The sequence below is a fragment of the Sparus aurata genome, chromosome 21 (assembly GCF_900880675.1).
Source record: "Sparus aurata chromosome 21, fSpaAur1.1, whole genome shotgun sequence".
Lineage (NCBI taxonomy): Eukaryota > Metazoa > Chordata > Actinopteri > Spariformes > Sparidae > Sparus > Sparus aurata.
In genome coordinates this window covers 2,204,543-2,220,338 of record NC_044207.1, presented here as the reverse complement: position 1 = coordinate 2,220,338, position 15,796 = coordinate 2,204,543, and the positions used below count along the sequence as shown (strand labels likewise).

General features: G+C 41.2%; 1 protein-coding gene across 5 annotated transcripts in view; it reads right to left on the bottom strand.

Moving 5' to 3' along the window:
• Nucleotides 1-15,796, bottom strand: part of LOC115572877 (uncharacterized) — a 45,893-nt gene that overhangs the window by 6,346 nt on the left and 23,751 nt on the right. For all 5 annotated transcript variants that reach the window (XM_030403353.1, XM_030403350.1, XM_030403349.1 and 2 more), the window contains 2 exons: nucleotides 1,010-1,219; nucleotides 63-625 (listed from right to left, as the gene is read on the bottom strand). In XM_030403353.1, coding sequence (XP_030259213.1) covers nucleotides 63-625; nucleotides 1,010-1,219 — 773 coding nt within the window. The remainder of the gene's footprint in view (nucleotides 1-62; nucleotides 626-1,009; nucleotides 1,220-15,796) is intronic.

Sequence of the window (15,796 nt, the reverse complement as noted above, 5' to 3'; positions counted from 1 at the left end):
GAATCATTTGAGCTGGACAGGAATGTTGTTTGGGGAGTTCAGTTGTTCATGACTGTACGTACCATTGAAAGTGATGTTATCGCCCAGGCCTGGAGACACAAGCACTGTTTCGTACCTCTCTCTCCCTTTCCTCCACTCCTCCTCCTGCCTCCTCCTCCACATCTCATCCCTCTGCCTCCTCCACTCCTCCTCCCTCTGCCTCACCATGCGAATCTCTTGCTCCACCAGCGACTGGCTGCTGAGAGAGCGTAGTTTGAAAAATGGATTTGACGAGAAAGTGCTCTCCTGGGTTTCCATAGACACAGGGGCGGAGCTTAGGCAGAACTCGGAAGCGCTGCGAATGATCAGATTGGAGGTTTCCACAACAATGACGTTGGCAGAAGGCACTGTATCCAGGCCTGTTGGCCAATCGGAGAGGCCTCCAATTGCAGAGGAGAGTAGGCGGTTCCTGGAGGCGGAGCTGGAGCAGTCAGGCTCCAAGATAATAACATTATTAGCTGTCATTTCATGGTAGACTGATCGGGGAAGGGAAGAGGAGCAGGAGGGGGACGGGGAGATGGACAAGGTAGGGGTGCGGCAGGCCGGAGGTCTGGGTGGAGATCGTCCTGTTTGAAGGGTGGATGGTCTGAACACGGAAAACACAAAAACAAAAAATACACAAATTTCACTTTTGCTCCATTAATCCTGTTCACAGTAGAATGAAACAAAGTTATCATTAAAGACACTGGAATTTTGAAACTCTTCAATAATACTTGTGATAATTACAATAATCTATATTATCAAAGCTGGTTTATTATCTCTCCTAACCTATCCCCCTCTCAACCTGCTTCAGCCCCACATACATCTATTGTACACTCCCAATGCAAACCCAATCTATAATACCCTGACTACACAACAGACACTGTTTTACTGTTGTGTACACTGCACCAGTGGACCAAGCGTGAAGAACCAATGTATGTTACTACAGAGAGCTCACTGGCTGGGAGACTACCATCTCCATGTTTGTTACCTAGATATAGTCAGGCCCTGTGCAATCATTCCCCTCTCTCTGCGGTGTCGCTCCTCTCTCTCAAGAGTCAGCCGGATCTCTCTCTCCACCGGGGTCTCTGGCTCCTCCAGGGGGCTGCGGTATGATGAGTCATCCAGGCCTGAGTCCTCTGAACTGGGGGACAGTGTGGAGGAGAGGGGCGACTCCCTTGGCACTGGTGGATGGATCTCCCTTTGAGAGAAGAGGAGGAAACCCAGCTCATGTTAAGATTAACACTAAAAGTCAACTAAACGCATTATGCATTATTTCATGCATTATGCATGTTTTTATCTGACCTATGGTTAAAGAGAGGGGACTACAATAAAACGAGGAGTCTTATGGGAAGAGCCCTCCAGGGCTAAGAAATGAAGCAAATGTGGAAGTAACAAAAACTGCAGTCCCTCAAATGGGCAGAAATTAAGTGTTTACAGCCTTGGTCTCTGTGGCTAATTGTCCCACTCATGACAACAGCACGGGGGGGTTCTTATATAACTCACTCCATTAAATTATATTAAGGCTTAAAATGATGCATTATTGGGGGCGAGGCCTTTTTGAGTGACAGGTAGCAGTGAGCTGTTTGCTGAGCTTCAGTGGGCCTCGGATAGTTCCAGTCACTGATCTTCACCGCTCAGACATGTTTGTGGTGTTTGTGCCTTTTGGAGGATTTGAATGCAAATATCTGACAAACAAGCTCATCTGTCTTTCTGTGCTGTCATCAGTTCACTTTCTACATCAACTAGTTCAACGTTCAGTTCACAGATTTTAAAATGAACTAGTTCAGTTCATAGTTCATAATTAAAAAATTTGAACTAAGTTCACAATTCCAAAAATGAACTAGTTCATAGTTCTTTTTTTCAATATATTGCTGCGAGCTATTATTTTTCAAAATTATTGCCACAGTCCATATAGAACCACAGACAGTAATTATTTTATCAGATTTAACACTGAAACTGCAGCTCTCCGACAATATACTGCAAAACCAGGTTGTCCAGCTGCAGCTGAGAGATAAAGACAGTTGAGCTGCTACTGTACACCGTTAATGCGATTCAGGTGGTAGAGGATCTGTTTTGGCTCACTGTTGCCGTGTCTTTTGATTTTTAATTCACTCACAAAGACCTTGAAAGGCTAGCGGGGTGCTTTAGTTCAATGTGCCGTTTCAGGTTTGTACGGAGTTGCTTCTTGAAACCCGGCTGGCAAAGTTTACACAAAAAGGTCCGATTTTTCCCACCTGGATCATCACTGACATTTTCATAAAATTGTTTTAAGTAATCATACGAACATGCCATATTAATGGTGGAGGCAGAGTAGGGCTGGGTATTGTTAAGAACCTCACGATTCAATTCGATTTCGATTCTTTAGGTCGCAATTCGATTCAATATCAATTCGATTCAATACTGATTTAAATGCTTCGTTACTGATTCAGTAATAAGTAGTAATAAACAAATAATTCCTGTTGATAATTTTCAAATTCAAAAAAGTAATCCTAAATTATAAATCTTTTCTCTAGGAAGTTCTAGTTCAAAATGTAAACAAAGGTACATGCGTTTAGTTATAAAATAGTGCAACCAGAGTTAAGCTGAGAAAGTACCATTGTTTCTGGGACTCTGAGCCGGCCCTGGGCATAGGCAGTATAGGCAAATGCTAGGGGCGCTGTCATCCACTTGGTGTGGGGGGCGGGTTGAGAGGCGAGCTGCCTGAATCTGACCAGACCGAGACCCCAAGACCAAGAGAGAGATTTACTGATACTGTAGCAGAACCACAAGGTCCAAACCATCCGGCACCCAGTGAAAGACACGAAGGAAAGAAGAGGAAGAAAACGTGAAGAAGATACAGGTACACTAACGTCAATGTGATGACGCAAATGAAATTAATAGTTTAATGCTTCATTAACAACATCATTGTTGGAGCAGAGTGTTAGCTTGCTAGCTTACTAAGGACAATAGCAGCATTGTTTAATAATCAATACATAGCTGAGTCGACATGTGTTAATGTTACTCCACTTAAATTAATCAGGGAAATTTGGAAAGTTAACGTTAGGCCTGTTCATGTGTTATTTTACAGGTGTCTTTCCTGCTTGGATGTCAGTTAAAATGCTATTAGTTTTCCATCCCCTTTGTAATAGTGTAGGTGTAAGCCTTTGGTTTATTGTGTCACAGTTTATGTTTGTTAAAGTTTACAGCAGTGTTAAAGTGCAGTTAAAGTGTATTACTGTTAATATTCCACACCTTAGCTTTCCCATATCATTCATAGGCGAAATATATATATATATATACACTGCACTTGTACTCTGGTTAGACTGAATTGCATTGCAATGACAATAAAATTGAATGAATCTCATCACATTTTCATTATTAGTCTATATTAGTCTTATGTGTAGCACACATCAAGAATCTGTTGATTTTTTAAAAAAATGTTATAGCCACTGGTCACATATACTACGGAAGAGGATTAGGGCCACATGTGAAATTTTTTTTTAGTTCTGACTTTAAAGTCAGAATTCTGAGAAAAAAGTCAGAATTCTGAGAAAAAAGTCAGAATTCTGAGATTAAAGTCAGAATTCTGACTTTTTTCTCAGAATTCTGAGATTAAAGTCAGAATTCTGACTTTTTTCTCAGAATTCTGACTTTAATCTCAGAATTCTGACTTTTTTCTCAGAATTCTGACTTTTTTCTCAGAATTCTGAGATTAAAGTCAGAATTCTGACTTTTTTCTCAGAATTCTGAGATTAAAGTCAGAATTCTGACTTTTTTCTCAGAATTCTGAGATTAAAGTCAGAACTCAAAAAAAATTTACATGTGCAGACTTCTGACTTTATTCTCAGAATTCTAACTTTTTTCTCAGAATTCTGACTTTAATCTCAGAATTCTGACTTTAAAGTCAGAATTCTGACTTTAATCTCAGAATTCTGACTTTAATCTCAGAATTCTGAGAAAAAAGTCAGAATTCTGACTTTAATCTCAGAATTCTGACTTTTTTCTCAGAATTCTGACTTTAATCTCAGAATTCTGACTTTAAAGTCAGAACTACAAAAAAAATTCATGTGTGGCCCTAATCCTCTTCCGTACATATACTTCTCTTCTCTCTTCAGAAGCACTTTTAAAATATTTCACCACCAGCCCAGTGACACAGCATCAGGTGCTCCTGTCCCTCTACCTCAGCACAACAGAGTGACACAGCATCAAGACTAAAGGCTGCACCAATAGATGCTGACTGGCCATCTCTTCTAACTGACTACGTAAGATGAGAGCTAGTTCACAGAGGACCAGTTCAAATAAAAAGCAGTTACACATTTCCCAAAAACAAAGATGGGAGAGTGTCGACGTGTTTTGAAGCTGGCTGATGTACTCAAACAAGAATGATAGCTTGCACTGCCTCTGCTTCTAAATGTTTTCTCCAAAAGAATATAGACTTAATAAGGAAAGACTAAATGACTGGATAAATGCAAGCCACCTGCTGAAGACTCATGAGGATAGCCAGGAGCACAATACCCACATGACAACATGGAAGGAGTTGGAGGTCGTTTGGCAAAGCGGCTGACAATAGATAAGTGAGAGATGGTAGTCTCAGGCTGAGAGATAATATGTTTGCGCAATGCCTTATTTATATTGTATTTTCATCACTTGTTTCTTTCTTCAGTTTTTATTTGGCGTGATATTTTTGAAATATAATCTTAAATACATACATGCAGTTTCTGTGTGAGTGTATGACAATTGATTGTGAAATTGCCTGCGTTGGCCTCCCTCCGCCTAGACGCGTGGGGGTAAAACATTGACACTGAACCCCCTTCTCTCCCCGGAGGAGAGTGCTACCCGTGGGCGCACGGTGCAGCGGCCAGGGTGAGACCGGCTGCACTGGGAGTTTACAGTCTCCCAAACAGCGGTGCTTCAGACATTGGCTACCCGCCTCCGCAGCTCCAACGGTGTTTACGCGGCGCATCACCATCCGACCCTCGAGCGAGGGACGTTGCGGGCGAGGCGCTTCCAGCTGCTGGAGGCGGGGACCGAGAGGTGTCCGGCGATTCAGAGGATTTTCTCAATCGACACTGAATGGGAAAAAAATATATTGCAATGCATTGATGATTCAATATTTTTACCCACCTCTAAGGCAGAGTCAGTGGTAGTGCTGCTGCCTTCATTTGTTTTTGTCTCCATGCTTTGCATATTAATGACACATGCGGCGGTGCGACTCTGTGGTGGCTGGTGCTGCCAGATTGGGTGTTTTCTACGCTACATATTAAGGCCTGTTTACGGTGTGTTTTAGCCGGGTTTTCGCCTGGAAGGCTCTATGGAAATCTGGCACTCTGTTGAACGAAAATAAACTTTGCGAGAGCGCCGTTCACAAACACCAGAATGAACGCGTTCACAATGACGTTCATCAGGCAGAATACAGTAAGTTCAGTTCACGTTCGCCAAAAATATGAACAAGTTCATGAACGATCGTTCACTGAACGTGTTCAGGCACAACACTGGCTGTCATTGTACTGGACTGAAGGGGACAAGTGACGTGTCGGATTAATGAGCGACCCTCTGTTAGTGTCAGGCCACATTTACACAGCCACGTATTTAGAGAAATGAATAACCCCCCCTCCGTTTTCAATAATAACATCGTGCATTGTTTCACAAAAGTTGTCATTTTCATCAACCCGCATAAATACGCTGTCGAGCGCCATTCTAACTATGCCAAACCTATGGGCGGCAGTGTAGGGAGAAGCCATGCAAGCCAATCAGAATCCTCAGAATCGACAACAACGAGCGTCTTCATGTTCCTTTCAAAACAACAAATATGGCGCGAGGTTCGTTCGCGTGGACAGACAGCGAAGTTGAGTTAATCCTTAATGTCGCTTTAGACTATAAGGCAAGTAAAGCCCAAGACAATGTGGACTGGGAATCTTGCCAGTCCAAATATGTCGACATGTTGGCGCAATTCTTGGAGCAATACCCGTCTGAGACCAACGAGGAGTTTCCTCATGCGAAGGAGGAGATAACGCGAGCCCATCTGACAACGAAAATTAAGGCAATAAGAGGAAAATACAGAAATTCAGTGGACACTGGGTGCAGGAGCGACCACGGAAGAGTGGAACTCCTCTACTTTGAACTGTGTGAGCAGGTTTGGGGTGCATCCCCAGCCACTACGACCATTGCCTCCGGCATCGAGACCAACGATCTGGAGGATTCCGTCCCTCCTTCCACCGCCACATCTGCTTCGTCCTTGGTGGAAGTCTTGGACGCCGAGTCTGAAGCAGAGGTTCAAGATGTTGATGGCAGTGTGGCCATCACCCCCACAGTGAAGCAGAGGAGAGACCTGCTTCAGGTATGTATTTATTGTCATATCATTGTCATGTATGTATTGTTGGTTTTGTTTCAATGAATGTCTGATAGATAGATAGATAGATAGATAGATAGATAGATAGATAGATAGAAACTTTCTTCAGGGTCCTAGTAGCTTATATTAAAGACACAGAGACATCACACATTACATACACATACAACATAAGAAGGATTGTAAAAAAGAGATCTATATGAATAATATAGTCAATAAAGATAATAGCACTGTAGCGTGTATGACTCAAAATGAATAAAAAAGTGGTTAAAACAGTGTGTTTGTGCAAGCAGCCACATACCGGTTTGTTTACTGCCCTGTCTTCCGGTAGTCCAAACAAATCAAGTCCTTAAAACTAAAACTGTGATGATTTAAAATCAGGAATGAAGAATAATAATAAATTCCAGAAGAACAATAGTGTGAATGCTTTTAGCATTCACACTTATAACAACAAAGTCCACATGAATGTGCTGAGGCTGTGTGAGAATGGGTGACAGGGTAGGGACTGACCCTGTGATTCAATTATGTTTGGTAAGGTGCTTTATGATAGTGATAGTCAGTGTTGGGAACATTACTTTTAAAAAGTAATTAGTTATAGTTACTAGTTACTTCTCCCAAAAAGTAATTAGTTATAGTTACTATTTACTTCTCCCAAAAAGTAACTGAGTTAGTAACAGAATTACTCCACCATAAAAGTAATTAGTTACCAGGAAAAGTAACTATTGCGTTACTTTTATTTCTTCCCCCTTTTGAGCTTGGCAGTCATTTTAGCGTGTTCGGCATCTACATAGTATGTATTTAGAAAATGTCTTCCTACATGGCAGACTGGCACCTGTTCTCCCCGATATTTTGCCAATGAGTGCTCTGAAGGAGTCTGAATCAACTGTTGATAACGAGAGCAAGTTCTCAACAACATACCTGCCTATCATTGCATTCAATTCAGTCAGTGTCACAAGTTTTTGTGAAGCTGTTAGCAGAGCTCACATTAGCCAAACCTGGCCTGCTATCATCATCAACAGCGTCAGCAACTGAGTTTTTGGCCAGTGTTAGTTTTGTAGAAGCGTGTGCCACTGAGAGATGCTTCATTAAATCAGAGTTGCTTACAACGTAGTGGACAAAGGAGATTAAAGTCGTGTCTGTACTTTCACTTAGAAAACATTAACGCCATTGCTGCAGTTCACCTCTGCTAGTTTGTGTGTGTGAGGCTGCTGTGTGCGTGTGTGGCTTGTGTGTAAACCGAACATGGCTTAATAACTCTCACTAAACGTTAGAGAGCCAATCTTCATCACTTATGCGGTTGTCTCGCCCCTCCCTCCTCCCTCGCCGGAGGAAAAAACAACAACTCTGCAGCTCCGGTGGCTGAGAGCCGAGTTGGATGACAACAGCTTATAAATAAATAGTACGTAATGTTAACGGCGTTGTAACGATGGAAATAGTAATTAGTTAGATTACCCGTTACTGAAAAAAGTAATGCCGTTAGTAACGCCGTTTATTCTAACGCCGTTATTCCCAACACTGGTGATAGTAGTGCAACAAGGTTTGAAGTGAATTTAGTCCAGGCTGGGGGAGGGAGGAATGGGGCTGTGCAGAATGTATATGTGGAATATAAGATAAGATAAGAAATACTTACTAAAGATGAAGAGAAGTCACAAGATTAGCCTTCCAATGAAAGTATGTTTTAATTTTTGTATTCCTATAGTCTGTTGTGAATCGTGACGTTTAGTGTTAAGTACTTGTTCATAGACTGATTATATGCTGAGGGAAATATAGGCCATCATTCACAATGGTAATGTCAAATGTTATCATATTTGGATAGGTTCACTTCTGCAAATGAGCACGTTTTAATACATTTTCTTTGGTCTAGTCTGTAAAGGCTAAACTGAAGGGACACCAGCATGAACGGTTAAAGAGGAAGCTGCCCACAGAGGCCCAGTGGCTGAATGCCGTTGAGGATGACAAAAATGTCAAGAAGAAACTCGAGGAAATCATTAAGACATCAGAAAATAAGGCATCCGAGAATTAAATAAAATAGAATAACAAATACCCTGGATAGGCTAACATCATCAATTGCAGATGGGTTTGCTTTCCTGCGGCAAGTTGTGCAGACACCGCCACCTCCACATTACAATATCCCATTTTAGGGAAGAGGTCCTTATGGACCTGTATATTCACACAAGCCACCACTACACACACACTCCTATTTCCCAAATTCAGCACCAATTCAGAGCTCATTCCCATCCAACTCGTCAGCTGACAACAGACCACCTAATGCAGTGCCACTCAGCACCATCAACATAACTGATTTGACACACACCTGTTGAGGGCATGCAGGGTCAGTTTTCATATACCCAAGCCCTTAAAGAAGATTAGCGATATTGATATAAAATTTATTTATTTATTAATGTGCAATTGTTATTTGTAAAAAAAAGTTTTTGCCAATCGGTACTGTATTTTGGGGACATGTTTGGGGACTTGTTTTGTTTAGTTTGAAATGTTACCCTGAGCACTTCCAATATTTTTGTACCAAGAGTTTAAAAATGGGTTCTATATAGGTAGCCTTGAGTTAAGGGCTCTTGAAGTCTTTTTTACTTGAAAAATGTATCTTTTTTTTTTTTTTTTACTGAAAAGTGACTTTTGCTTGAACAGCAGTATTGAAGAGGCAGCTTATATGCACTACTTTTGTCAATTTGTGAATTCCTCTTGAAGTCTAAGTTTACTTGAAATATGCCATTATTTATTATTTTACAATTTGCACAATAGATGCCACTTATTTGCAGTACTATGCTTGTCTGATTTTCTGGATTAATGACAAACAGGCAATTTGATTTTATGTCTGTCAAGTGTCAGATCTCTTCAGAAGTAAAATGTCTGAAAAATGAAGACGTGTGTCTGTGATTATTCAATCTGGGTCAAACCAGATCGACCTATTATAAAAAGCGTTCACACAGGACCATTTAGAATTTCACATTCTTTATATGGATAATGGCATTCTACCAAACAACTAACATTTACACTTGGCAATGTTACAATGTTACATTACGTCCAAGTGATTTGTAAACATATACAATGTAAAGAACAGAAAACTCTAAACATATTTGCTTTAACATGTTGTAAATTTAAAAGCTTAACACCCTGAAATGTAGCCAAAACACATGGTACTACCTAAGTACTGGCATGTAAGGACCACACCGTTTTTAGGTCTGTGATGAACATAGTTTACAATATTTTGACTACGACAATGAAAAGTTTAAACTTTGAGATGTCATACAATGTCATACTGTCTGATATATCAACAACAGTGGTGGACAGTAACGGAGTAAATTTACTTGAGTACTGTACTTCAGTACATATCCAGAGGATTTGTACTTCACTTGATTATTAGATTTCTTTGGTACTTATTACTCTGACTTGAATACCAAGACAAATATTTTTACTTTTACTCGAGTTAATTTCTAGGAAGGCTGAAAAGTACTCGTTACTTTCAGGTCTGCTCTTTTTTTTTTTCTAAAATACTATTGGACACAAGCTGTGTTTGTTAAAGAAGGAAACCTATCACAGTGCATGCTCTCCACTGGGATCTATGTAAAAGCGGAAATACGTCATCCTCCCCATAAGGATACCACCAAAGTAGCCACGCTCTCGACTGCGTTTGTCAACACAAACCGCGACAATGGCTGCATCAGATGTAGTTCTTTTGTAAAGCAGTGATTCTCAACCAGTGGTCTGGGGACAACATTGGTCTTTGAGGGGGTTCCAGTTCCCAATTTAGCTAAATGATAGAGAGTTAGTTGGACGGTGCAGGTTCATTTGGTTACAGTTTTAATGATTGTTAATAAACATCTGCATCTGCAACATCTGCTGCAGTGATGTTGCTAGGTACGCGTCCTGCGTCCCTGACGCATTAAAATCTGAAAGGACGCACTAAACTCACTATCCATGCGTCCCGGGGACGCACCTCATTTTTCCCATGAAAAACGATACATTGTGAACATTAAACAACTCGTGTTTAATCACAGTAACTGGCAAAAGAAACCTTGTTGTTAGCAGACCGGACAAGCGCTGTTTCAACCCTCTGCGCATCTACTCGGCGCAGACGTGATCCCCTGTACAAAGTATCGTGACATCCTAATTTAGCCGCTACCAAAACAACGAGCCCGTCACCGCTGATTTCCTTTCAACCAGGGACATCGCACTCGTGGGGGATGTGTGTGTTTTAACACCCACACTTTTCCCGATGAGAGGGTTCAACACCCACACTTTTTCTGCAGTTTTTCTACAGTTTTTCACAAACGCCTTACTGCGGCCGGAGTCACTTTCTCCGGCCGCTCTAAGTCTGCTCTCGCTGCAGCTGCCTCCTCTCTCCTCCCTCTCATGCTGCTGCTTCAAACATGACACCGGCTTTGGGACTGACCGGCTGATGATTGACTGTTCTGCCTTAAGTCCCGCCTCTCTTGCTATTGTTCAGCTCATGCTGATGAGGCGGGATCTACCGTAAAATGCCAAATAATAGCCGGGCGTGTATTTGTCTCAACCACTTAACAGACCAGGCGTTTATTTGGGACAGGCGATTAATTCCCTCCTCACAAAAATCCGGGTTGAAAATGTCACAAACTTCTCCAGCTTCTCTGTGAATTCTCTGGAAACGGAGAGCACCAAAAACAATGTCTGTAACGTTCTCTGATGATTATAAACGTTGATAACTCCTGATACGTTCAGTTACAGGTCGACACCAAACCACATGATGTGTTTTATAATGTTTTTATGTGTTTACAGCTGCTAATGTATGTAACGCTGTTACTGTGATGACATATGACAGTTAAATATTTAATCTGTCTATAACAGCGGTCCTCAATAGGCGGCCGCCGGCCTCCTGTTTGTGGCCCCCGAACTGTTATTCCTTCGTCATGTGTTTTGGTTGGGTCAGCACGTGTACACCGGGACTTGTCTCCATGCCAACGATACACATACAGCTGGGTCACTCACCGCTGCGACCGCAACTTTTAACTTTCACTTTCGCTTTCGGAGCAGTTCGCGTATTCACATTCCGCCGGTTGTAAGAGATTGAAATAGCGTTTTCCAAGTATACTGCTATAACAAAGTGGACAATTAGAATCAGCCACTCATAGAAGTGGGAACTTTGCATTCATTCATCCTCCAGCCAGGACAAAACCCACGGATCTGACGGTGCTGCAATAACACACACTTATGTTGTTTAACAGGTATTATATTAGCAAGTTTCATCATGTATTTTCATAAGAATTGTAACGGACGGGGAGTTTCTCCCGGCAAACACCCTTTTACTCACGGTGCCAACATTTTTATCATCCTTGTTAAAACTCAACTCCATTTAATCACAGAACAAATGACGTGAATTAACCCACAACCATCTTACATATCATCTTATTCACAAACACATTCACGAACCATAATTACACCAACACCAACAGAATACCCAAGAGTCATTGCGCCACAGTCCACAAGGGGCGTTACAATATGCCAGGGGAAGCTGTGATGAAGATTTCCAATTTGAAATGGCGTTATGAGACGAAGCATAGGAATTTTGAAGAGACATTTCCTCAAAATTCAGAGATAAGCAAAACACAAATAAATGCACTGAAATCGTCATATCAAGCTGCAAGCAGGATTCTTGTCACATCTATGTCACAATGAAATAAAATAATGCATGACTGAAGTGATGGACACAATGTTTGAAGGCAAACAAAAAGAGGAAATATTCAACTATGTATTTCAATTTATGTTAAAATGGAAATTACATTTTATTTTAGTTCGTATTTTGTTGTTTAGAATGAAAAGGACATTTTGTTTTGAATATTATAGTATTATTGCATGTGGCCTGACCGACCTCAACACATGGACCTTTGAGTCATTGAAAAAAATCTTTGTGGCCCTTCAAGATTTGTATTTGAGTACCCCTGGTCTATAATAACCACATCCTGACATGTAACTGTGATTTTTGATAATCTAAGTACTAATAATAACAATCATGACAAAAAAATTGACAGAGACTGCAGATCAAGATAAGCAGCTGCAACTGGCAGTGAGCAGCTCTCTTTTCTGTTAGCAGTGAAGTGACATAGTCCATGACAGAACATTATAAAATATGATAATGTATAAAATAACATTTAATGGTAAAAAGGCTTCTATTATAAACATTATAATTAAAATAATCAAGACAGATGTCACATTTACATGTCAGGGTGTGGTTATTATAGACACAGATTTAATATTTAAGTGTTATTTATCATCACCCCCCGACCCAAAATTGTGTTAAAAAAAACATCACCACCACATCCATCCCCCACACTTTTGAAAAGCTTACTACACCTCTGATTTCAACAATTAAAAATCGAACTTCATAGTAAATAAACCCACGTTTCCACTGCTCGATGCTGTGCTCATTTGTGTCGATTATATTTTAACGTTTAGGGGACGTGCTGTAATGAAATAATACATTGAATGGCAGCTGCCATTTTGTTATGCCCAAACGGTGCAGGTCAGCAGACTATTTGAATTTTAGTAATTTATTTTGGTGCTATTTATGTTGCTACAAAAATGCTGTTTGATTTGAATGTCATATGCCACTGTGACAGTTGTTTTGCAATAAACTTTTCAGATCTGGAATTTTATTTGTTTAATTTCAGATACATTTTGAACATACATGAATATATCCGTTTATTATAACCATATCATACCACCATCAAAGGACTTTAACACTCAATAAAATTTAAGAAAGAGAATAATATAAGAAAGAAAGAAATCTTTTTACCTGGGGAGTTGGGACCCATTGAATTTCCCAGGTACCCACTCAACTCACCACCTGTGGGTCCCGGGGACTCACTACATTGAAAACCTATCAACATCACTGTGCTGTCCTCCTGTGATCCCATTCATTGTATTTGTTTTTATAAGTGTTTCTGCAGGCTTTATGTAACATTGTGGTTCTAAAAGCAAGCACATCAGTGCAGGTGGTTTCAAAGAGTTCATTCTCAGAAACAAGAGTTAAAAGGTCCTTAAATTCATTTAGAAAAAATTATAGTAATTTATTGATGTGAAAAATAAGACATTTACTCTTACTCTTACTTTTACTTAAAGTACATTTAAAAGCATATACTTTTGGATACTTAAGTACCTTTAAAAGCAAGTACTTTTTTACTCTTACTCAAGTACTGGGGTCGAGTACTGTGTCCATCTCTGATCAACAACCCCACACACACGCACACACAATGGAGAGAAGATTGTCCATTTTATGGATCCGGGAATTGAGTGACGATTCTCCTGACCCTCTTCTCTTCTGATGTCATGCAGTCTCCTCTGATGGCTTTTTCTGTGTCCGGCTGGTTTTCCCTGTGATGTTGAATTGCCTCAGCAACACTGTTGTCGTCTACCGTGTCCTTGAAAGCCTCACATTAATTGTGCAGCACGAAACATGCATAGATTACAAAGGAAAGATCAGCCAGATTAATGTCCATGGCCCTTCTCAGGGCTCCGAACCGGGCTTTTAGTCTCGTAAACGCACATTCTATCACCATCCTTGCTCGACACAAAGATAGTCCTAAGTACTGCTCTTGGACAGTGCTTCCCAATTAACATATTCTTTCATAAGATATGGGAGCAGTGGATATGCAGGGTTGCCTAGTATGTAAACTGGCATGGCCTCTTCATCTTCAATGATTTGCCTTGGACAGGGGATGCTTCTATCTTCCAAGCTCCATCATGATATTATTAACCTTAAACTCGCTTCAAACGCCATTGCATAGCAGACCGAAGCTGAGCTAACTAGTTAGCCAATTTCCAGCTGACTTAACCATACTCGTATGCAACTGTAAATACTACCAAAACGTGGCGACACTTACCTGTGACTCGGGTGCAGTTGCTGGGTCCGGTATGGTTGGGACTGATCCTTTTACGAGGGTCAGTGTCGAGGAAAAGCCAGCTTTGTACTGACCCTCATTACTGAAGCAGTCCGATGTGAAGTGGTACACACATACAAGCTAACACGAACCGCAGCCGGCACGTTGTCATTAAAAATGGGACGGAACCACTGTCTCTTCTTTTGTTCTGTAGCTGGGACAGAATACAGGCACTGATGTTGATTTTTACAACCAACAACAGAGTTATTTGCGTGTCTAACTCCGAGCCATGACATTGCGAAACACTGCTATCTTACCGCTGGACTCATTGAACTTCACCTCTGGGATCACCTCAGATATCTCCTATCACTGCGCAGAGGAGGCCTGCCTATGAAAATGACTCTGACCTGAACAACCTGTAGGAGCGCCATTTTACCAGTGGGTGGGCTGCAGAGATCATGCAGGAATCATTTGCTTTCCTCATTCTGAGAGTTGGTAGGCTCAAGGAGGACCAGCTTATATATGCAGAGACCAGAGAAAACGTGTTTTCCATAATATTGTACCTTTAAGGACTGGATGTCACCAAACATCCTTAATGCAAATAAATCTGAACTTCTTATGGCCACTTCTTAAGCCATCTGTTTGGGGACACGCCCTTTAAATTTGAAAACTGCTATTTTTCCATAGCACGTCCATCAAAAACCTTCGTCACTTTTGATTTCCCCTTGCATTTGACTAACATAATAAAGATATTGCTAGAACTACCTTCTTTCATCTCTGCAACATTTAAAAAATCATATCTATACCAACTCTGAAAACCTGGTACACGCCTTTGTCTCATCCAGACTTGATTACTGCAACTTACTGTTTGCCGGCCGACCCAAATCTAGTGTGAGAAGCCTTCAACTGTCTGGATTCGGCTAGTGGGATCCTCACCAAAACCAGGAAATTTGATAATTTAACACCCACCTTGTTTTCCCTACATTGGCTACCAATCCAGGTTAGATTCGATTTCAAAGTCTGATGTCATCACACCTTATTTGCCAGCACATGCTCCCCGACCACAAAATACTGGCCTCCTAAGAAATGTGCGGGCAACAGCGCCTCTTCTCACCGTGCCCCCCATTTATGGAACAAACTCCCAGCCACAATAAGGGAGGCCAGCTCTGATGAGATTTTTAAATCCAGGTTAAAAATCTCTCTCTCTCTCTTGTTTTTAAGTACTTTTGGGATTATAGAGTTGATGTACTCTTACTGGCACACAAGCTGTCCACAGAGGAGCTCACACACATGCAGTGTAGAGGAGATGAGCAAAGGGGCAGCCACACATGCTACGGCGCCCAATGAGCAGTGTTAGGGGTAGGTGCCTTGCTCAAGGGCACCTCGGCAATGCCCAGGATGTGAACCAGCACCCTCCAGTCCACATCATTCTTTTTTGGTCTCTACGGACTGAGCTATTGCCACCCCAAGAGAAGGATCATGTCTTCTTTAGCAATAGGACCTCGCTATATGCTGTTCAAGCAAAACAGTACAATGACGAGGAGAGTAGAATGCAGGGAATGAATGGGAGGACTAATGT